The sequence below is a fragment of the Phyllobates terribilis genome, unplaced genomic scaffold (genome assembly GCF_046119375.1).
Source record: "Phyllobates terribilis strain yellow unplaced genomic scaffold, ASM4611937v1 Scaffold_5__5_contigs__length_657084704, whole genome shotgun sequence".
Taxonomy (NCBI): Eukaryota; Metazoa; Chordata; class Amphibia; order Anura; family Dendrobatidae; genus Phyllobates; species Phyllobates terribilis.
In genome coordinates this window covers 4,902,432-4,924,819 of record NW_027362765.1, presented here as the reverse complement: position 1 = coordinate 4,924,819, position 22,388 = coordinate 4,902,432, and the positions used below count along the sequence as shown (strand labels likewise).

Genomic DNA, 22,388 nt, shown 5'->3' with positions numbered 1-22,388 from the left:
ATACATTTTAAAGATATTTTATTTAAAATTAATAATTGTTTTTTTTTCTTAGCAGATGACTGTACCAGGAGATCAGAAGGACAGCTGACAACTTCAATTTTTAAATCAGATGATCTCGAGATCCCACAGGATACAACTGAAGTGAATGCCATTACTACAGATATAACATCATCCATTCACAACAAAGATCTATCATCTGATCCTTTGAAACAGGTCCTGTCTTCTGATTCATTACCGACTACTAAGAAAAATCAAAGTCACAAAATAAGCATTAAAAAACAAATTGCTCCTAAAGCAAAGACGCCATTTTCACTTTCAGAACCTAGAAAAAGTTTTCCCCTCAAAAAATCTTTCCTTAAACATCAAAAAATTCACACAGCGGAGAATAGATTTTCTTGTTCTAAGTGTGGGAAATGTTTTAACCAGAAATCAGATCTTGTTTCTCACCAGAGAATTCACACAGGGGAGAAGCCTTTTTCATGTTTAGAATGTGGGAAATGTTTTAATCGGAAAGCGCATCTTGATTGCCACCAGAGAACTCACACAGGGGAGAAGCCTTTTTCCTGTTCAGAATGTGGGAAATGTTTTAACCAGAAATCAAATTTTATGAAACATCAGAATACTCACACAGGGGAGAAGCCATTTTCCTGTTCAGAATGTGGGAAATGTTTTAATCAGAAATTGGATTTTGTTACTCACCAGAGAACTCACACAGGGGAGAAGCCTTTTTCATGTTCAGAATGTGGGAAATGTTTTAACCGGAAAGCGCATCTTAATAACCACCAGAGAATTCACACAGGGGAGAAGCCTTTTTCCTGTTCAGAATGTGGGAAATGTTTTACAGAGAAATCAAGTCTTATGAAACATCAGAATACTCACACAGGGGAGAAGCCATTTTCCTGTTCAGACTGTGGGAAATGTTTTAATCAGAAATCAGATCTTGTTACTCACCTGAGAATTCACACAGGAGAGAAGCCTTTTTCATGTTTAGAATGTGGGAAATGTTTTAACCGGAAAGCACATCTTATTAACCACCAGAGAATTCACACAGGGGAGAAGCCTTTTTCCTGTTCAGAATGTGGGAAATGTTTTAATCAGAAATCAGATTTTGTTAAGCACCAGAGAATACACACAGGGGAGAAGCCTTTTTCATGTTCAGAATGTGGGAAATATTTTAAACAGAAAGCTCATCTTGTTATCCACCAGAGAACTCACACAGGGAAGAAGCCTTTTTCCTGCTCAGAATGTGGGAAACGTTTTAACCAGAAATCAAATGTTGTTATACACCTAAGAACTCACACAGCGAAGAAGCCCTTTTCCTGTTCAGAATGTGGGAAATGTTTTACAGAGAAATCAAGTCTTATCAAACATCAGGGAACTCGCACAGAGAAGAAGCCCCTTTTTCCAGCTTAGAATGTGGAAAATGTTTGACCAGAAATCCGATTTGGTTAAACACCAGAGAACCCACATAGCTGAGAAGCCTTTTCCATGTTCAAAATGTGGGAAATGTTTTGTGAATAAATAATCTCTTCTTGGTCACCAGAGAACTCATACAGGGGAGAAATCTTTTTCATGTTCATAAATGTTGGAAATGTTTTAACCGAAAATTGTATCTTCATAAAGGGGTTGTTCACTACTAGGACAACTCCTTCTCATTCCTCATGTTTGGCCTTGTTAAAATAAAAACACTCATACGCACCTCCCGTTCTGGCACTGTTCCATTGGTGTCACAACTTGCATTCCCGGGGCTCACATAAAGTTGTTACATCACACAAGCTCTGTGCCCAATCAACGCCGCCTTCACTGTCCTCGCCTTTGGATGTATTGAACATCAACAGGAGGGACATAGCCTGGACATAGCACCAAGAGAACGCACACACTGAAAGCACTCTCGTCAGACCGTGTTCCTGGGGGAATTATAAGCAATTTACAGCCTCCAACATGACTTTCGATATGGGAAAGAAAGAAGAGATCAGAGGTTAATCTGAGGTCCTCCTCCTCTGTCAGCATGTCTGGTATTCAGCGTTTCTTATGGAAGGTCTTATCTTCCTGCTCTGGAGCCATTACTGCCTCACCTCAGCGTGGAAAAAAAGCAGTCTAAACCCTCATGATGCCAGACAGCTCCAGCCTGTAAGTCCTGCAGCAATTTCTCTCTTAATGTCGGCGTCACAAGAAAACAGCTCCACAAATCTCCCTGTACGCTCACCAAAGCCCCCATACTGAGCAGTGCTTGCTTCACAGGGACATTTACCCCCCAGCCACAGGTTATTCCGATATGGGGAACAACATAACTTATTTGTATATCAGATTGTATCTATCCCTACTAAAGAAGATATGGAGCAATATATTCAGAGGCTGGAGACCACATACAATACTGAAATACGTCCCCTCACTTCTATCCTGTCACAGCTTACTGACAAGGTATGGAGATTAGAGGATAATGTCGTCCAAATTAGAGGCCATCATAATGCTCAGAAACTAACACTGGATCTTCACAGCCAGTAAATAAACCATCTGTTTAATATGGTTGATGATCAAGAAAATCACAATAATATCTGGATAAGGGGTATACCTGAAAGCATCAATGCACAAGTGATTATGCCACCACTGCGATCATTATTCAATAATATCCTTGGTGATCCTATTGATAAGGAGGTGGAGATTTATAAGGCGCACCGTACAATAGGCAATCATGGCCCAGATCCTGAGCGTCCTAGGGACATTATCTGTCGCATACATTTTTTCAATGTAAAAAAGGCCATTGTGAGGAGAGCAGAGGAGTTTGGTCCTGGTGATTTCAATGGAAAACGCATATAATTGCTCACATATCTATTCTGAATGACACTTGCTAAAAGAAGGGTATTGAAACCACTACTTGATGCCCTCTGGGAAAATGGCCTGATGTACTCCTGGGGCTACCGATTCTAGCTGTAAATTTTCAAAGATCCAAGCAACATGAGACCTATTTGTGATGCCCTGGACATTCCATATATCTGACTGGCCACCTGCTCCACCATTGCCACAGAGAGTTCCAGCACGTCACAGAAGGTGTTCAATGGATCAGGAACTTGATGGTGATGCAGCCAGATGGTAAAGGAACCTGCCAATCATATGAGCTCCTGAAATGAATCTTGTCTTCCTTGATGAGAGAGACAGTTTTCAGATGATTACTTATTTCTTTAAGCATATAATTAGATACAGTTGTGCACAAAAGTTTACATACCCCGGCAGAATTTTTGCTTTCTTGGCCTTGTTTCAGAGAATATGAATGATAACAAAAAAACTTTTTCTCCACTCATGGTTATTGGTTGGGTGAAGCCATTTATTGTCAAACTACTGTGTTTTCTCTCTTTTAAATCTTAATGACAACCAAAAACATCCAAATGACCCTGATCAAAAGTTCACATACCCCAGTTCTTAATACCGTGTATTGCCCCCTTTAACATCAATGACAGCTTGAAGTCTTTTGTGGTAGTTGTGGATGAGGTTTTTTTATTTCCTCAGATGGTAAAGCTAACCATTCTTCTTGGCAAAAAGCCTGCAGTTCCTGTAAATTCTTTGGCTGTCTAGCATGAATTGAGCGCTTGAGATCTCCCCAGAGTGACTCAATGATATTGAGGTCAGTAGACTGATATGGCCACTCCAGAACCTTCACTTTGTTCTGCTGTAGCCAATGACAGGTCGACTTGGCCTTGTGTTTTGGATGGTTGTCATGTTGAAACGTCCAAGTACATCCCTGATGAGTGAAAATTTATCTTCAGTATTTGCTGATAACGTGCTGCATTCATCTTTCCTTCAACTTTTACCAAGTTTCCTGTGCCTTTGTAGTTCACACATCCCCAAAACATCAGCGATCCAGCTCTGTGCTTTACAGTAGGAAAGGTGTTCCTTTCATCATAGGCCTTGTTGACCTCTCTCCAAATGTAATGTTTATGGTTGTGGCCAAAAAGTTAAATTTTGGTCTCATAACTCCAAATTGCCTTGTTCCAGAAGTTTTGAGGCTTGTCTCTGTGCTGTTTGGCGTATTCTAGGTGAGATACTTTGTGGCATTTGCACAGTAATGGCTTTCTACTGACGACTCATCCATGCAGCCCATTTTTCTTCACGTGCCTCCTTATTGTGCATCTTGAAACAGCCACACCACTAGTTTTCAGAGAGTCCTGAATTTCAGATGATGTTATTTGTAGGTTTTTCTTTGCATCCCGAACAATTTTCCTTGCCGTTGTGGCTGAAATCTTTGTTCGTCTACCTTTGCTGTGTTATACAGTTCAACTACCTTTTTCCATAGATCCGTTGAAAATTCTTTTGCTTTCCCCATGACTCACAATCCAGAAATGTCAGTGCACACACACTGATTACAAGCAAACAGGTCACAGGTGAGGATGTTAATTCTGCTGGGGTATGTAAACTTTTGAGCCGAACTGTACCATTGCTACAGCAGTGGATACAAAAGGTCTAATATCCCTTAGTTATAGGCAGTTACTGGCCCTATAGTTGGATAAATATCCTTTGATAGTTAAGACAAAATGGGAGGAGGATGTGGGTCCCTTATCTGAGGAGCAATGGGGGAAAATACTGAAATGACACCGAAACTTTCATTGTCTGAGTCACAAAGATTGTCCCGAATTCTTCTGATTCATAGGGTATATAGATCCCCAAGTATTTTATTTAAAATTGAAATACAAACGGATGACACATGTCTTAGATGTGATCAAAATGACGCCCACCTGATACATATGACGTGGGAATGTGTAAATATTGGCAACTACTGGAAAGGGGTGATCGCTCTTGTACTATCTGTATTTGGGATACAACTTCAGTTGGAACCTAAAATCTGTATCCTAGGACTCCTGGGAGAAGACGTAGACCCAGACTCCCATATAGCAATAGCTACCTCAAGAATATTATTCCAAGCCAGAAAGTTGTTGGCACTACATTGGATAGACAATTCTCCCCCAACGATAACAGAACTAAAATCCAGGATAAATAACACTCTATGCTTGGAAATGGGATCTATATTAAAGGAACGCTCTCAAGAAATCTATACACATATGGGAGCAATGGTTAATTACTCCAGTTATTGCTTCAGAAAACCTTCTCAGAAATACTATACTGGACCATTTGTCCATTTCCTTATAGTAAACCAGGAATTTATATCCTTATATCCAAGGTGTCAGCAAATAATAATTGTCTCAGTCCACACAATTGCCCCTTCTTAGAGATATTCTTTTTCTTTTGATGTCCCAATAGGGGAAAAAAATAAGCCGTCAGGAATAGAGATGAGCGGTGTTCGACTAGAACTGTTCGCCAATCTCAAATTCGAGCTGTTTTGGGTGGTGTTCGAGTTGTTCGACGAACCCGAACGATTTGCAAAAAATTCGGCTGTTCGAGGTTATGTTCGATAACTGTTCGTGCACCAAAAGCGTGTCCTGCATGTCTGGCGCTATTTAGAGCACCAATCATGCAGGGATTGTCTGCCACTCACTGTAATGCCACAGCCATGGTGGTTGTGGCATTACAGTGATTGCCCAAATCGATGGGAACAGTGCTCACAGTGAAACATGAAAAGCCGGCAATTCATCAGCGGCATACACCGGTACCCGACAATTTAGAACCGAAAGAATAGAGCTTCACACATAGATTAGATAGATAGAAACATGTCAGTCACACATATAAGAAGCACAGTGACAGTGTTGCTTACTGTACTTGTCATTTAGTGTAAAGGATTTATCAAAAAAATAATAGTGTTTTCATGCACCGTCTCTTTAAGAAAGCCGGCCGGCAATTCAGCATCTGTACCCGACAATTTAGAATAGAAGGAATAGAGAATCACACACAGATTAGATAGATAGAAACATGTCAGCCACATATATACGAAGTACAGTGACAGTGTTGCTTACTGTACTTGTCATTTAGTGTAAAGGATTTATTAAAAAATATAATAGTGTTTTCATGCACCGTCTCTTTAAAAAAGCCGGCCGGCAATTCAGCAGCGGTACCCGACAATTTATAACAGACAGAATAGAGCTTCACACATAGATTAGATAGATAGAAACATGTCAGTCACATATATATGAAGTACAATGACAGTGTTGCTTACTGTACTTGTCATTTACTGCAAAGGATTTATTAAAAAAAATAATAGTGTTTTCATGCACCGTCTCTTTAAAAAAGCCGGCCGGCAATTCAGCATCTGTACCCGACAATTTATAACAGACAGAATAGAGCTTCACACATAGATTAGATAGATAGAAACATGTCAGTCACATATATAATAAGTACAGTGACAGTGTTGGTTACTGTACTTGTCATTTAGTATTAAAATAAAGGATTTATTATTAAAAAAAATTGGCGTGGGATTCCCCGTAATTTTAGTCTCTAGCGGAGGTTAAGCAGACAGCTGGGGCAGATGTTTGAAGCCTGGGAAGGGGGTAATACCCACGGAGCTTCCCAGGCTACTAATATCAGCCCCCAGCTGAATACCTAGCCTTTACTAGCTATTAAAATGGAGGACCCCCCCATTAAAAATGACGTGGGGTCCCCCATAATTTAATAGCTAGCAAAGGCTAGGCAGACAGCTGGGGGCTGATATTAATAGCCCAGGAAGGGAGCCATGAATATTGGCCCCCTCCCAGGCTAGAAACACCAGCCGTCAGCCGCCCCAGAAATGGCGCATCCATAGGATGCGCCAATTCTGGCACTTAGCCTCGCTCTTCCACGCTGCCCTGGTGCGGTGGCAGGGGGTAATAGGGTTGGGGTTGATGTCAGCTTATAATGCCAGCTGACATCAAGCCCAGGTTAGTAATGGAGAGGCGTCTATAAGACACCCCCATTACTAACCCCATAGTCAAAGTTAAAAGAAAACACAAACACCCAGAATAAAGTCCTTTAATTGAAATAAAGACACATTCCTTTATTGTTCTAAATTAAACCATACTTACCATCACGCCCATTCCAGCTGAAGCCAACGATCTCCTGCAATAAAAGAAAAATAATAAAGCAACCTCATCCTTACCTTTCCATGGTTCCCATGACAGCTTCAGCTCTGCTACATCGAGATAACAGGCTGGACCGCAGCAGAACGCTGCCATCCAGCCTGTCATCCCGCAGACACTGAGAAGCGCAGGCATGCTTGCGCTCTGCAGTGTCTGGCTGTGACGGCATAAAGATGAGACGAGTTCATGTCCAATGAACTCGGCGCACCTCATGCACGTCACTGACAGCGTGGGAGAATTCTCCTGCACTCAGCACTTCAGCATGAGAATTCTCCCACGCTGTCAGTGACGTGCATGAGGTCAGCTGAGTTCATTGGACATGAATGAGCTCACCTCATGCACGTCACTGACAGCGTGGGAAAATTCTCACGCTGTAGCGCTGAATGCAGGAGAATTTTCCCACGCTGTCAGTGACGTGCATGAGGTGAGCTGAGATCATTGGACATGAATGAGCTCACCTCATGCACGTCACTGACAGCGTGGGAAAATTCTCCTGCACTCAGCGCTTCAGCGTGAGAATTTTCCCACGCTGTCAGTGACGTGCATGAGGTGAGCTCATTCATGTCCAATGAACTCAGCTGACCTCATGCACGTCACTGACAGCGTGGGAGAATTTTCACGCTGAAGTGCTGAGTGCAGGAGAATTTTCCCACGCTGTCAGTGACGTGCATGAGGTGCGCCGAGTTCATTGGACATGAACTCGTCTCATCTTTATGCCGTCACAGAGAGACACTGAGGAGCGCAAGCATGCCTGCGCTTCTCAGTGTCCGCGGGATGACAGGCTGGATGGCAGCTTTCTGCTGCGGTCCAGCCTGTCATCTCGATGTAGCAGAGCTGAAGCTGTCGTGGGAACCATGGAGAGGTAAGGATGAGGTTGGTTTATTATTTTTCTTTTATTGCAGAAGACATTGGCTTCAGCTGGAATGGGCGTGACGGTAAGTATGGTTTAATTTAGAACAATAAAGAATTGTGTGTTTATTTCAATTAAAGGACTTTATTCTGGGTGTTGTGTTTTTTTAAATACTTTACTAGAAATTCATGGTGGTCATGTCTAATATTGGCGTGACCCCATGAATTTCGGGCTTAGGGCCAGCTGATAATGCCAAGCTGGCCTTAACCCCTTTATTACCCAGTGAGCCACCGCACCAGGGCCCTGGATGAGTTGGGTACAGCGCCAGAAGATGGCGCTTCTATGAACGCGCCATTTTCTGGGGCGGCTGCGGACTGCAATTTGCAGCGGGTGGGGCCCAGAAAGCTTGGGCCTCCCTGCGCTGCGGATTCCAGCTCCCAGCTGCCTAGTTGTACCTGGCTGGGCACAAAAATAGGGCGAAGCCCCACGCATTTTTTTTTTAAATTATTTCATGAAATTCATGGAATAATTAAGAAAAAAAGGGCTTCCCTATATTGTTGTGTCCAACCAGGTACAAATAGGCAGCTGGTGGTTGGGGGCAGCCCGTCCCTGCCTGCTGTACCTGGCTGGACACAAATATAGTGCGAAGCCCCACGTCAATTTTTTTTTTAATTATTTCATGAAATAATTTTTTTAAAAAAGGGCTTCCCTATATTGTTGTGTCTGGCCAGGTACAAATAGGCAGCTGGTGGTTGGGGGCAGCCCGTTCCTGCCTGCTGTACCTGACTGGACACAAATATAGGGCGAAGCCCCACGTCAATTTTTTTTAAATTATTTCAGGAAATTCATGAAATAATGAAAAAAAAATTGATGTGGGGCTTCGCCCTATATTTGTGTCCAGTCAGGTACAGCAGGCAGGAACGGGCTGCTCCCAACCACCAGCTGCCTATTTGTACCTAGCCGGACACAACAATATAGGGAAGCCCTTTTTTTCTTAATTATTCCATGAATTTCATGAATTTAAAAAAAAAATACGTGGGGCTTCGCCCTATTTTTGTGTCCAGCCAGGTACAACTAGGCAGCTGGGGGCTGGAATCTGCAGCGCAGGGAGGCCCAAGCTTTCTGGGCCCCACCCGCTGCAAATTGCAGTCCGCAGCCGCCCCGGAAAATGGCGCGTTCATAGAAGCGCCATCTTCTGGCGCTGTACCCAACTCATCCAGGGCCCTGGTGCGGTGGCTCACTGGGTAATAAAGGGGTTAAGGCCAGCTTGGCATTATCAGCTGGCCCTAAGCCCGAAATTCATGGGGTCACGCCAATATTAGACATGACCACCATGAATTTCTAGTAAAGTATTTAAAAAAAACACAAACACCCAGAAAAAAGTCCTTTAATTGAAATAAACACACAATTCTTTATTGTTCTAAATTAAACCATACTTACCATCACGCCCATTCCAGCTGAAGCCAATGATCTCCTGCAATAAAAGTAAAATAATAAAGCAACATCATCCTTACCTTTCCATGGCTCCCACGACAGCTTCAGCTCTGCTACATCGAGATGACAGGCTGGACCGCAGCAGAACGCTGCCATCCAGCCTGTCATCCCGCAGACACTGAGAAGCGCAGGCATGCTTGCGCTACTCAGTGTCTGGCTGTGACGGCATCCTACTCATACGTAAAAATAAGGTGACCAGGTAATAAGATTAGCTTAGACACAATGATAAGTCTTAATGCTTCAAAAGAAAGAAAGTTGAACATATAAGAATACAAGTATATATAGAGTGTATATGGAATGTCCAAGAGTAAGGATATATTACTTGCCAGAGGAGAGAGCTTGTAGGGAACCTTACACAATTAAGGATTTATTACTAATGCTATTTCTCAGTACATATGCCCTTGTTAGGTATGAATGTCCTCTATTTTGCACTAGCACTTTATATTTTTAAGGATCTATTACTAATGTGAATTTTGAGCACATGTATTTGCATTGCTTATGATTGTTATTTGTAAGGGGATATACTCCTACCTAAACATTGGATTTATTACTATCATTATTTGGTTCAGTGAGCTATTTTGTAGGGAACTCAAGGGTTCCTGCTTTTTTAGCAATTTTTATGTTTTGTTTATCTTTTATATGTATACCCTAATAAAATCATATTTTTAATTATGAGTTTTATGCTTTCCGGTTAAAGCTGCACTTATTTGTGGCAGTTCTTGTGTCTTTAGTGTACTATTGGGAAAGTATACCGGGATCGTTGTGGTTTATACTAATATGAGGGTCATGCTGCAGGTAGTGCAGCAAGAAGGCACTTATGTGTCTTGCGCATCTCGGAGCCCCAAAATTATTTTCCGGGCTAGATGCAGCTAAAAATTATTATTAATTTTAAATCTGGTGAAGCTTTAGTATAGATGGCCTAATAGGATCAGTGCTGCACACTGCTACAAAGCCCAAATTATTTTCCAGTCAAGATACAGATAAACATGATTAGTAATTTTAAATCTGGTGGAGCTTATTATAGATGGCCTAATAGAATCAGTGCTGCACACTGCTACAAAGCCCAAATTATTTTCCAGCCAAGATACAGATAAACATGATTAGTAATTTGAAAGCTTAAAACGGTTGGTAGGGTGATTTTAACCAATCATCAAGCTTTTACTCTCCCCAGGATGACACAGGGGTAGAAAAGTCGTTTCGGATCCATGATTTGTTCATCTTTATGAACGTGAGTCTGTCTACATTATCAGTGGAGAGCCGCGTGTGTCAGCACACCACCAGCAGCGCTGAACACACGTTCAGACAGAACGCTGGCTGCGGGGCATGACAAGATCTCCAAGGCGTAAGTGGCTAGCTCCGGCCATTTATCCAGATTGGAAGCCCAAAAAGGACAAGGGTCCAGTGACACAGTCATGGCTTCAATGTTTACTTGGAGATACTCCTGTACCATCGTCTCTAGGCGTTGACTATGTGTCAGACTTCTTGTCTCCTGTGGCCTTGCAAAGGATGGGCTAAAAAAGTGGTGAAATGATTCCGCAAAATTGATGTTACCAGCAGATACTGTGGTTCTGTTACGGTTTGAGTGCTGAACACTTGACGGTCCCACGGTTGGCAAGTTGGAACTGTGAGATTCACTACGTGCACCACTGGTATTTTGTGGAAAACCACATGTAAGATTCTGCAACAGTCTCTGCTGATACTCCTGCATGCGTGCATCCCTTTCTATGGCAGGAATAATTTCTGCAAATTTACTTTTGTACCGGGGATCTAACAGTGTGGCAACCCAGTAGTCAGGATTATTTCTAATTCTCACAATTCGAGGGTCATGTTGCAGGTAGTGCAGCAAGAAGGCACTCATGTGTGTTGCGCATCCAGGAGCACCAAGTCCCTGTTGTGTTGGTGGCGAGGTAACAATCATGCTTCCTTCCTCTGTCCTCTCCCCCCAACCTCGCACAACAGAAATGTGATCAAGGTCTCCCTCATCTGATGAGTCTTCCATCAGTTCGTCCTCCACTTCTTCCTGGGCTCCTGCACCTTCCTCACTAGTTTGGCTGCTCCCATGCGCCCTGGTAAAACCATCTCCCCCACCCTCACATGCCTGCCGCCTTGGTGCTGCCGACCGTCTGGACCTTGCAGATGTTAGCCCTTCCGCATACAACTCCTCCTCCTCTACTTCCTCCACCTCCTCTTGTGCCACCACCTGACTCCGAATTCTGTTTAACATGTGCTCCAGCATGTAAATCACCGGAATAGTCATGCTGATAATGGCATCGTCAGCACTAAACATCTTCGTCGCCATTTCAAAACTGTGCAGAAGGGTGCATAGGTCCCTGATCTGAGACCACTCCTCCAGCGTGATTTGCCCCACCTCTGGATCTCGTTGGTCCAGGCTATACGTCAGAACGTATTGCACCAGGGCTTGTCGGTGCTGCCACAGTCGCTGCAACATGTGCAGAGTTGAATTCCACCGGGTAGGCACATCGCATTTTAGCCGGTGAAGTGGCAGGCCCAACGACTTCTGTAGAGATGTAAGTCGCTGAGCTGCGGGATGCGAACGGCGGAAGTGAGCACACAGCGACCGTGCTCTCTGCAGAAGGCCATCTAGTCTGGGATAGTGGGCTAAAAATTGCTGGACAGCCAGGTTCAACACGTGAGCCATACAAGGCACGTGTGTGACATTGCCCCGGTGAAGGGCCGCACCCAGGTTTGCAGCATTGTCGCACACGGCCTTCCCTGGTTTCAGGTCCAGTGGAGACAACCATTCATGAAATTGGTTCTCCAGAGCTGACCACAACTCCTCAGCTGTGTGACTCACATTTCCCAGACATTTCAATGTAAAAACCGCCTGATGACGTTGAGCCCTACTGCCAGCATAGTAAGGAGGTGTGCAGGATCCCTTCTGCGCAGTTAGAAAGCTTGTGGCATGACCAGACAGGCTTTGGGTGCAGGAGGAAGACCGAGAGGAGGTTGAGGAGGCAGAAGCAGTGGAGGAACTTTGACATAAAGAGGATTGACGCACAACTCGTGGGGACGGCAAGACTTGGACAGCAGCCCCTTGTCCTGCTGTCACCATAGTTACCCAGTGCCCAGTCAGCGACATGTAACGCCCCTGTCCATGCCTACTCGTCCAAGTGTCTGTGGTGAAATGCACCCTGTCACACACAGAGTTTCTCAAAGAAGCGGTGATGTTGTGTGCGACATGCTGGTGGAGCGCAGGCACACCTTTCTTTGAGAAGTAGTGCCGACTGGGCATCTGGTACTGGGGCACTGCGACGGACATAAGGTCTCGAAAATCCTCTGTGTCCACCAGGCGGAAAGGCAGCATTTCTGTAGCCAAGAGCTTGCAGATGGTGAAATTCAACCTCTTAGCTTTCTCATGGCTAGGAGGAAATGATCTTTTACTTGTCCACATCTGAGGGACCGAGGGCTGGTTATTGTGCTTAGACGGGGTTGATAAGGGTGTCCCCGGCAAACTGCCGGTCTGTGAGGAAGATGCAGGCGGACATGTTAGGTTGCCTTGATCCAAAGGTGGTGCTATCGATGTCGGACAGCGCTCAACACCAGCCGGTGTTACCACCTCCAAAGAAAATGATGACCTGCCAATCACGCTGGCTGTTGCGGGTAAAGAGGTGGCAGGTCTGCGCCCCAAAACAGGTGTGACTGCTGTCCCCCCAGTCACAGAGAGTGAAGAGGCCGCGGATGCACAAGATATGGCAGACGGTGGTTGGCCCGGCCGGCTAGGCCGCATTGTAGCACACTGAACTTCCCACTGCAACTTATGCTTCATGTCCATGTGCCGGTTCATGCATGAAGTACTCAAACTATGTATTTTTTGGCCTCTACTTAGCTTTTGCTGACAAATGTTACAGATAACACGAGTTGGGTCATCTTTATCGATCTGAAAAAATGCCCAGGCTATGCAAGGCTTAGCACCCATGCGACCTGAAGAGCCACCACGACTTGTGGTGAGAGGCAGAGTTGTGTTTGAGGATGCAGTTGTTGACGTGCTTCCAGTACTACGTCTCTGTCCAGGAAGGCGCAACCTGACCTCGTCGTCACTAGCATCTTCCTCCACCTCCTCTGCTGACCTCATCTCTTGGCTGACTGTGGGTTGACAGTAAGTGGGATCTCCAACCTCATCATCATCACCCTGTGCGTTATCACACCCGTCGTCCTCAGAGCCAACCTGTTCCTGCCCTGACAAAAAACTAAAGTTGTCGCTCCAATCAGGTATTTGAGTCTTATCATCGTCTTCCTCATTGTCTCCACCAACAGGAGTTACAGTTTGGGAATGAGGGTCTACATTATGGTCAGAACCTTCTGCGTCTGGTCCTGGATCCGACTCATAAAGATTCTGGGCATCAGTGCAGATCATTTCCTCGTCTGGATTCACAGAAGCGCTGGAGTCGACCTCTGATTCCCAGGCTATAGTATGAGTAAACAGCTCTGCAGACTCAACTATCTGTTCTACCTCATACTCAGACGGGCAGCTGGAGATTTGGGAGCTGTGAGGAAGCAAGTGCGATTGGGGAGACACCTTTGAGGACTGGAGTATTTGTGATGTTGAAGTTGATGTGGAGGAGAGCCCACTTAAAGGAGCACTTGATATCCGTTGAAGCACCTGCTGTTTTTGTGCCTCATCTGGAATTTGTAGCGATTGGCGTGGCCGTAAGAAAGGGATCTTATCACATTGTCCGCTAAAAGAAGTAGACATTTTAGTTTGGCTGGAAGATGGTCTTTCTTCTGCAGATGTTACTGTTGCTTTAACACCTACCCCACGGACACAACCTTTTCCCCTTCCCAACACGCCTATTCCCCTTTCCACCAGCAGCAGGCCTTTTTCCACTCATTTTGGTGGTTAACTAATTCACAACTCTGGAGTTGTTTGCACAAAAAAACAATGGATGGGAACCGAGCAGAGCTGAGTGGCCAAACTGTGGTATTAGGCCAAAACTATTGGCTGGGTTAGATGCAGAAAAAAAATTATATTCAATTTGCAACCTGATGGAGGTCAGTATAGATGGACTAATAGAACAAGTCCCACACACAGCTAGAAGCCCAAATATTTTTTCAGAGGTAGATGCAGATAAAAATTATTTTTAATTTGCAACCTGATGGAGGTCAGTATAGATGGACTAATAGAGAAAGTCCCACACACTGCTAGAAGGCCAAATATTTTTTCAGAGCTAGATGCAGATAAAAATTATATTCAATTTGCAACCTGATGGAGGTCAGTATAGATGGACTAATAGAGAAAGTCCCACACACTGCTAGAAGGCCAAATATTTTTTCAGAGCTAGATGCAGATAAAAATTATATTCAATTTGCAACCTGATGGAGGTCAGTATAGATGGACTAATAGAACAAGTCCCACACACAGCTAGAAGCCCAAATATTTTTTTCAGAGGTAGATGCAGATAAAAATTATTTTTAATTTGCAACCTGATGGAGGTCAGTATAGATGGACTAATAGAGAAAGTCCCACACACTGCTAGAAGGCCAAATATTTTTTCAGAGCTAGATGCAGAAAAAAATTATATTCAGTTTGCAACCTGATGGAGGTCAGTATAGATGGACTAATAGAGAAAGTCCCACACACTGCTAGAAGGCCACATATTTTTTCAGAGGTAGATGCAGAAAAAATATATTCAGTTTGCAACCTGATGGAGGTCTGTATAGATGGATTAATAGAACAAGTCCCACACACAGCTAGAAGCCCAATATTTTTTCAGAGGTAGATGCAGAAAAAAATATATTCAGTTTGCAACCTGATGGAGGTCAGTATAGATGGACTAATACAACAAGTCCCACACACAGCTAGAAGCCCAATATTTTTTCAGAGGTAGATGCAGAAAAAAATATATTCAGTTTGCAACCTGATGGAGGTCTGTATAGATGGATTAATAGAACAAGTCCCACACACAGCTAGAAGCCCAATATTTTTTCAGAGGTAGATGCAGAAAAAAATATATTCAGTTTGCAACCTGATGGAGGTCAGTATAGATGGACTAATACAACAAGTCCCACACACAGCTAGAAGCCCAATATTTTTTCAGAGCTAGATGCAGAAAAAAATTATATTCAATTTGCAACCTGATGGAGGTCAGTATAGATGGACTAATAGAATGATGCTATGCCCAAAAGATTTTACTTCACTAGGTGCAGTAAAAAAATTGGTATTCTATACACAGGTGGTATATCTTGCAACACAGATAGGCTACTCCACTGACTAACACACTCTGCAATAGGCCAAAAAGGATTAGCTTTGCTAGATTCAGCCAAATGCTGTGAAAAAAACTTGCACAGCACTGGCACAGACCTGCCTAGCAAAAACTGATAGGAACTGATGTAACCTAGTCCTGAAAAGGACTCCAATTACAATTAGTCTTTACTCCCACAATCTATCTATTTAAGAGCACAGACCTGCCTGATAAAAGTCGTAGGAAATGCTGTAACCTAGTCCTTAAAAGGACTGCAATCACAACTATTCCCTACTCCCAAGCTATCTGTAGATTTGTGCGAAAATTGGCTTGAAATTAACAAGGTATAGCGCACACAACAACAGCGGTGCCGTCTAACACGCAGCTGCAGCAGTGAGAAAATGGTGGCGACGGGGAAAATGGCTTGGTCTTATAGGGCAAGGACATGTGACATACACTGCCAATGACATATGCCCTTGCTTGTGTGAAAAAAAGCACTTCGCTCCGTGTGTGCGCTGCTGATAGGCTGACAGATTGCACCTCCCCACTGTAAATGTGGGAAAGAGAAAAAAAAAATGGAGATCTTCATTGTTCCTGCAGAGATCCATCCCCTGCCCCTCCCCCCACCCCGCTGTACACTCAAACTGCGTATTAACATTAATTTTCATCATTACTGAGAAAAAATCCAGTTATGATTTTGGTGCACGAACAGTTATCGAACATAACCTCGAACAGCCGAATTTTTCTCAAATTGTTCGTGTTCGCCGAACGGCTCGAACACCGCCCAAAACAGCTCGAATTTGAGATTGGCGAACAGTTCGAGTAGACCAACGCTCATCTCTAATCCTGACAAAGAATCATAGAGCCGCAGATATACCGAGCATTATCTGTCATATCACCGGGAGGCAAATAGATGCATCATTGTAAAACAGACGAGAACAAGTACAGAACACTGGTGAGATTACTGTGGAGCATTGTAATGGCGAATCAGATTACTGTGGAGCATTGTAATGGCGATTCAGATTACTGTGGAGCATTGTAATGGCGAATCAGATTACTGTGGAGCATTGTAATGGCGAATCAGATTACTGTGGAGCATTGTAATGGCGAATCAGATTACTGTGGAGCATTGTAATGGCGAATCAGATTACTGTGGAGCATTGTAAAGGCGAATCAGATTACTGTGGAGCATTGTAATGGCGAATCAGATTAGATGGAGCGTACAAATCCATGATATCCAAGAGCTGGATGTATAACAGATCAATGGCAATGGGAGACGTCTGCATAGAGTCTGATGAAAAACCTGATCGTGAGGCTATAGATGTAGCAAGCATTTCTATCTGTATCAATGAAAAACAGGTAATTACATTATAATAAAACTGACAAAAACAAATATCTGATGCAGAACTGAATCGTGAAGCTGTGGATGTAGCGGGAATTTCTATCTATCAACGAAAAACAAATCATTGGATTATATTGCGAAAAAACTGACAAAAATAAATATATGAGAAATGGAAGATAAATAAGCTGCAGAACATTGCAATGGAAATACTCAGTCATTGCTGAAAAATCTATAAGATATTTGCATCATTTATGTGCGTTCTGCGAAGATGAATCAGCGATGATAGCGCAATATACAGAAAGGCAAATAAGTACACCGGCAAATAATAACCAAAAAAGCACAAAATAAATTCAGAAAACCTGGAATGTCACCATATAGATGTCTGCTGGGAATAAACCAGTATGGATTTCATCAATAGATGTAAAACAGGTCATTGCGGAAATTCATTACCCGAAGGGTATTTAGTATTTACACGTCAGATCCAGAAGGCTTCACGCATATTAAGGTGTTTCTGTCTGTTTCCACCCCTTACCGGATAATTAACTTTTTCAAGACCAAAGAAAGGAAACTGTGTGAGATCATTATTATGTATGGACACAATGTTTTGATGCCCCGGAGTATGTGCTATTAGAACTATTGATATATGAAATCTGCTCCGGTGCTCTCTATGAATCCTACCAATTTGTATAAAACAATGTTGTCCACTATTCTGGAGGAAGGCATTTATTTGTCGGTGTTTAATAACAAAATTCAGCGCTGGCTGTTACCTGATTGTCCCATTTTTCATGGGCTCCCCAAAACACACAAGGGTATCTCTCCCCCCCCCCCCCTTCGCCCTATTATCTCGGGTATGGGTTCATTGAATGAGAATTTAAGCCAATGGCTGGTGAACATTTGTATCCTCTGGTTATTCAAACACCAGGCTATGTGAAAGATACTACGTCTGTCCTGAGGGTTTTTGACAGGTTTGTGTGGCAGGAAGAATATAGGTTTGTCACCAGCAATGTTGTCAACCTGTATTCCTCCATCCCTCACGCATTGGCCGTCATTGCCGTTCAACACCATTTAAATAAATATAGTGGATATTCTGTGAATTTACAAAGGTTCATTATAACATAAAATACTTGTTGTCCCACAACAATTTTATGTTTGATTCTAAATATTATTTACAAGTACTTGGAGCCCCCAATGGGCTACAAATTCTCACCATCTTTGGCTATTCTGTACATGTCGTGGTGGGAAGAAATCTACATTTTTTCTGATGATAATCCATTTTTTGAGCACATTTTTTGGTTTGGTAGATATGTTGATGATATACTTTTGGTATGGAGAGGTGACCCCCAGTTAGTGTCACAATTTGTTTTGTATTTGAATTCCTATTCCTTAAATTTAAAATTCACTGTCGGCGGACCTTTGATTTCCACTCCATTTCTGGATATTTTCCTGACAGGGATAGTAACATCTCATAAAATGGACATCACACTCTATAGAAAACCTTTGTCAGGCAACACATTACAGTAATGTGTCTTTCAATTCTCAACTTACTCTATACAGTTCGCAGGATAGTTGGAGGGAAGCACTCCAATGCCTGTTCAGTCAAAGTGACCCATACTACACAAAATATGTAACTTCCAACATAAGTGCTGATCCATCCTCCGTGGATGCTTTTATGCCTAAGGGGAGACCTGCCCACACACCACCGTGATGACATCACGGGGGCTGGTCTCCAGTCTTCATATTTTTATTAGATATCTGGTTTTTGCGATAACTTATCGTGGGTTGATCATAGAGGCCCGAAAGTGACTCCATATGTTCTGTTATGATTTTACCTTTCTCCAGAGACCACACACGGTATAGCTGCCATCCATTTTGTTACTTTTCGCCACAGTTCCCCGGAGGGGCTTACAGCCACAGGAAAATATCCATATTGTTCCTTAGCTGAACCTGCCACCCAAAATATAGACCCCATTATTATTGGACATATGAAACTTTAGTTATTCCATATTCCGTATCGGCTTCGGCCCATCTGCAGGCCTTTGTTACATTCCCTTTGAAGCACTGGGAATACAACCTTCTCAGTTAGCTGTAAGTCTATCACAAGACTGTGTTAATTGGGTTTGGTAGCACCTTTTGGGCCAGCATTTGCCTACAAGGCCCTTCTTGTGTGTGTTAATTTGCATAGAGGCCACTGGCCAAAGTGTCAGCTCTTCTCCTGTGGACAATTACAATAGGGGAGGAGGGAACAGGAGTCTGGGAGAGAGACTTCTTAATATCTATGACAGGGGAGAAGAAAAGATTTTCAATATTTCCATGACAATCTGTTTTTCATTGATACAGATAGAAATGCTTGCTATAGCTATAGCCTCACGATCAAGTTTTGCATCAGACTCTATGCAGACGTATCCCATTGCAATTGATCTGTTAGACATCCAACTCCTGGATAGCATGGATTTGTACGTTCCATCTAATATGATTCACCATTGCAATGTTCCACAGTAATCTCACCAGTGTTTTGTACATACTTGTTTTCGTCTGTTTTACAATGATGCATCTATTTGCCTCCCGTTGATATGATTGATAATGCTTGGTATATCTGCAGCTCTATGATCCTTTGCCAGGATATTATGCTTTGCACCAGATCAGATGCGGGTGTATTTCCTAACATAGGTGGTTTTCACTCAAATTTCTTGCAATAAACAGTTTATATACAGGGTGGGATACAAATATGCATAAACAAGAGTATGAGGTTTAATTATATGTTCCTTGTATGTAGTATTATTTGGTCACTATCTGGTGGTAATATGTGGTCTGGTCATGGTGTGGTGGTATTTGTTCCTTGTATGTGGTGTTGTTTGGTCACTATGTGGTGGTAATATGTGGTCCGGTCATGGTGTGGTGGTATTTGTTCTGACTAGCCTAGGGGATGGGGATGACTCGGTACCCGGGCCTTTGCCTGGCCTTGGGGATGTCGCGGTGGTCGGCTCCCAGGCCCGTACCCTGGGGTCAGCTTTAAAAAGGGGATTGTTTGTTAGTTTTATGAAAGTTCGTGACGCCACCTGTGGTTTCTGGTGAGAATCACCAGCGCTGCGGCAGTCCACTGAGGCCGTTGATAAGGCAGCTCGATGGTATAGCTCCCCACATGTGGAGCTAGGCCTCAGGGCAGCGTACAGAGAGGGGGATGCAGGACAGGCGAGACCCAGCCGGGTCAGAGCAAGAACAGGGACAGACACGATAGTCACTTCAGTACCTTTTACTGATGGAAATTCAGGCACGTCCCGGAGCACTGTAGGGTGAAGGGTGCATATCAGGATCATCTCCAATGAGCGGGTGTAAGGCCTCCTGTTTCTTGCCTCTGCGTAGTAAGTTTCTGACCTGCCTGAAGCTAGGCCTAACTTTATCTCTGTCCTGCACCGGCTGAATTTGTGGTAGGGCCTTCTCTTGGAGTGCACGCTCCCAGCTTGCGGGGCCTATGTGTCTCCTGGCTCTGTTACGTATCAGCTCTCTGGTGAACCTGGGACCTGTAGTTCTCCAGGGATTCCGGTTATGCCTTACTGGGTCGTAGAGATCCCGGTAAGCTCGGACCCCGTGTCCGGTATATGTTTCGGGGTGAGCTGGGTAAGCTCCTCTGCCCCCACTGCTACTCACTTTCCACTTGCCTTCGGCCATGCTCGGGCCCTGACTAGGCTACTCACACTAACAGCAGCTTGCCGCGCTTCACCGATCTTATGGCGCCGGGACACCTTAAGTTCACTATTCTGAGCTACAACTGAGTCTTAGTCTGGATGAGCTCCACTGCAGCCTAGCAACTGCAGGAGCTGGAACCGCTCTGTCCTCTGAGGTAACTCTTCTCAAACTGTACTGGACTAGACTGCAAACTGAAACTAGACTAGACTGAGCTTGACTCTGTATTCAGGTCTGTACTTGCTGAACTCTCCAGAGGAACTCCTAACAGCCTAGCTCCACCTTCCCTATTTATATCCCTAACGGGCTCCCTCTGCTGGTCTGAGGTGGAAGGTGATGTGTGAATGTTTATGGCGGCCTCTTGTGGAGGAATCCATCAATGCACTCTTCTAGGATCTGTGATACCAAGCGCAGCTGGGCGTCACAGTTCCTTGTATGTAATATTATTCGGTCACTATGTGGTGATATGTGGTCTAGTCATGGTGTGTCGGTATTCTTTGTATGTGGTATTATTCGGTCACTATGTGGTGGTAATATGTAGTCCGGCCATTGTGTGACAGTTTTTGTCCATTTGTATGTGATATTATTTGAAAAAATGGATGTGACACATTCCCTTAAAGAAAAATAAAGAAAAATATACCTAAATAGAGTACTGGCTATTTTAAGAAATGTTTAATAGGTTAGAGTAGAGTAGGGCCCGGCCAGAAGAGTCTACCTTGCCGTGGCGGCGGCTTACAAAATCTTTTGGTCAAAAGAAAAGCTGCTGGCTATGTATGTGATATGGTGTTCTATGGGAACTGTTAGGGTATGTGCACATGGTCAGGAGCCGCTGTGGGTTTGGCACTGCAGCTTATGCAGCATCAAACCTGCAGCAGCCAGGTGTTACAGCATAGTGGATAGGATTTGTAGAAATCCCATGTCCACTATGCGACTTTGTGCACCTATGGATCACAAACAGAAACTGACATGCGTCGCGTCTTTCATGTCAATTTCTCTTGCGGGTCCACATGTGGACTTTCTCCACAGACTAACATCTATGAGGAAACTCCGCATGTACAAAAAAAAAAAAATCGCGCCACTCAATTGCATAAAATGAAGGCAGAAGCCGCACAGCTATTCCGCAGATGCGGGGCCGCAGGCACCTCCTGAGCGTGGCCACATACCCTTAATGTGTGATTGATAAGGATGTGGTGCAGAAGTGGAGTTTTTCCAAGAGTGGGCGGTGTGACTGTGGAAGGTTTGAGGAGTGGAGGTGGAGCTGGGGTGGAGCCTGGGCGGAGACTCAAGGGTGCCCGAAATTTTTTTGCCAGTATGGGGCCTGAAATTCCTGGTGGCAGCCCTGCCCACATATACATACACTCATATAATCTTTTATGATATAGGGGTCTTCTGGAGAGAGCTGCAGAACGCACTGTGGAGGAGGGAACACAGCAGACAGGACTGATTTCAGCTTCCTGCCCCTGAGTGCGGTCCAATGCTGTGGACTCTCCTCCCCCACCCTCTACTCTTTGAGGAAATGCTGCTGGGAAAGGAACAGAAGACCCACTGTAAGACCCTGCAGGATGACAGACACAGCTGCCAATGAGCGCTCTCATCGGTCTGATGAGGAATCGTTCATTGGCCAGCGGCCTCTCTCCTGCATGACATGCCCCCTTTTTCATTGTCCGCACTCTGCCCAGGGTATCAAAAATCACTACGGGTGGGAGTGGACGGGGTTAAGCAGCATCAGCCCTCCGTTAAGGGGCTCCATAGCAGCTGTGTGGTCTACTGCCTGAGCACTACGCCCCTTCCTGCATGGGCCCTCCTTCACCTCTGGGCCCCGGTGC

General features: G+C 44.1%; 2 protein-coding genes across 6 annotated transcripts in view; both read left to right on the top strand.

Annotated features, from left to right (window-relative positions):
• Positions 1-6,239, top strand: part of LOC141271708 (uncharacterized) — a 34,241-nt gene extending 28,002 nt beyond the window's left edge. For 4 of the 5 annotated variants that reach the window (XM_073681792.1, XM_073681794.1, XM_073681793.1 and 1 more), the window contains one exon: positions 53-6,239. In XM_073681792.1, coding sequence (XP_073537893.1) covers positions 53-1,413 — 1,361 coding nt within the window. In that variant the 3' untranslated portion in view covers positions 1,414-6,239. The remainder of the gene's footprint in view (positions 1-52) is intronic. The other variant, XM_073681796.1, reaches the window with a different exon arrangement.
• LOC141271711 (uncharacterized) overlaps positions 1-22,388 on the top strand; it is a 254,208-nt gene that overhangs the window by 205,130 nt on the left and 26,690 nt on the right. The gene's annotated exons all lie outside the window — the stretch shown is intronic.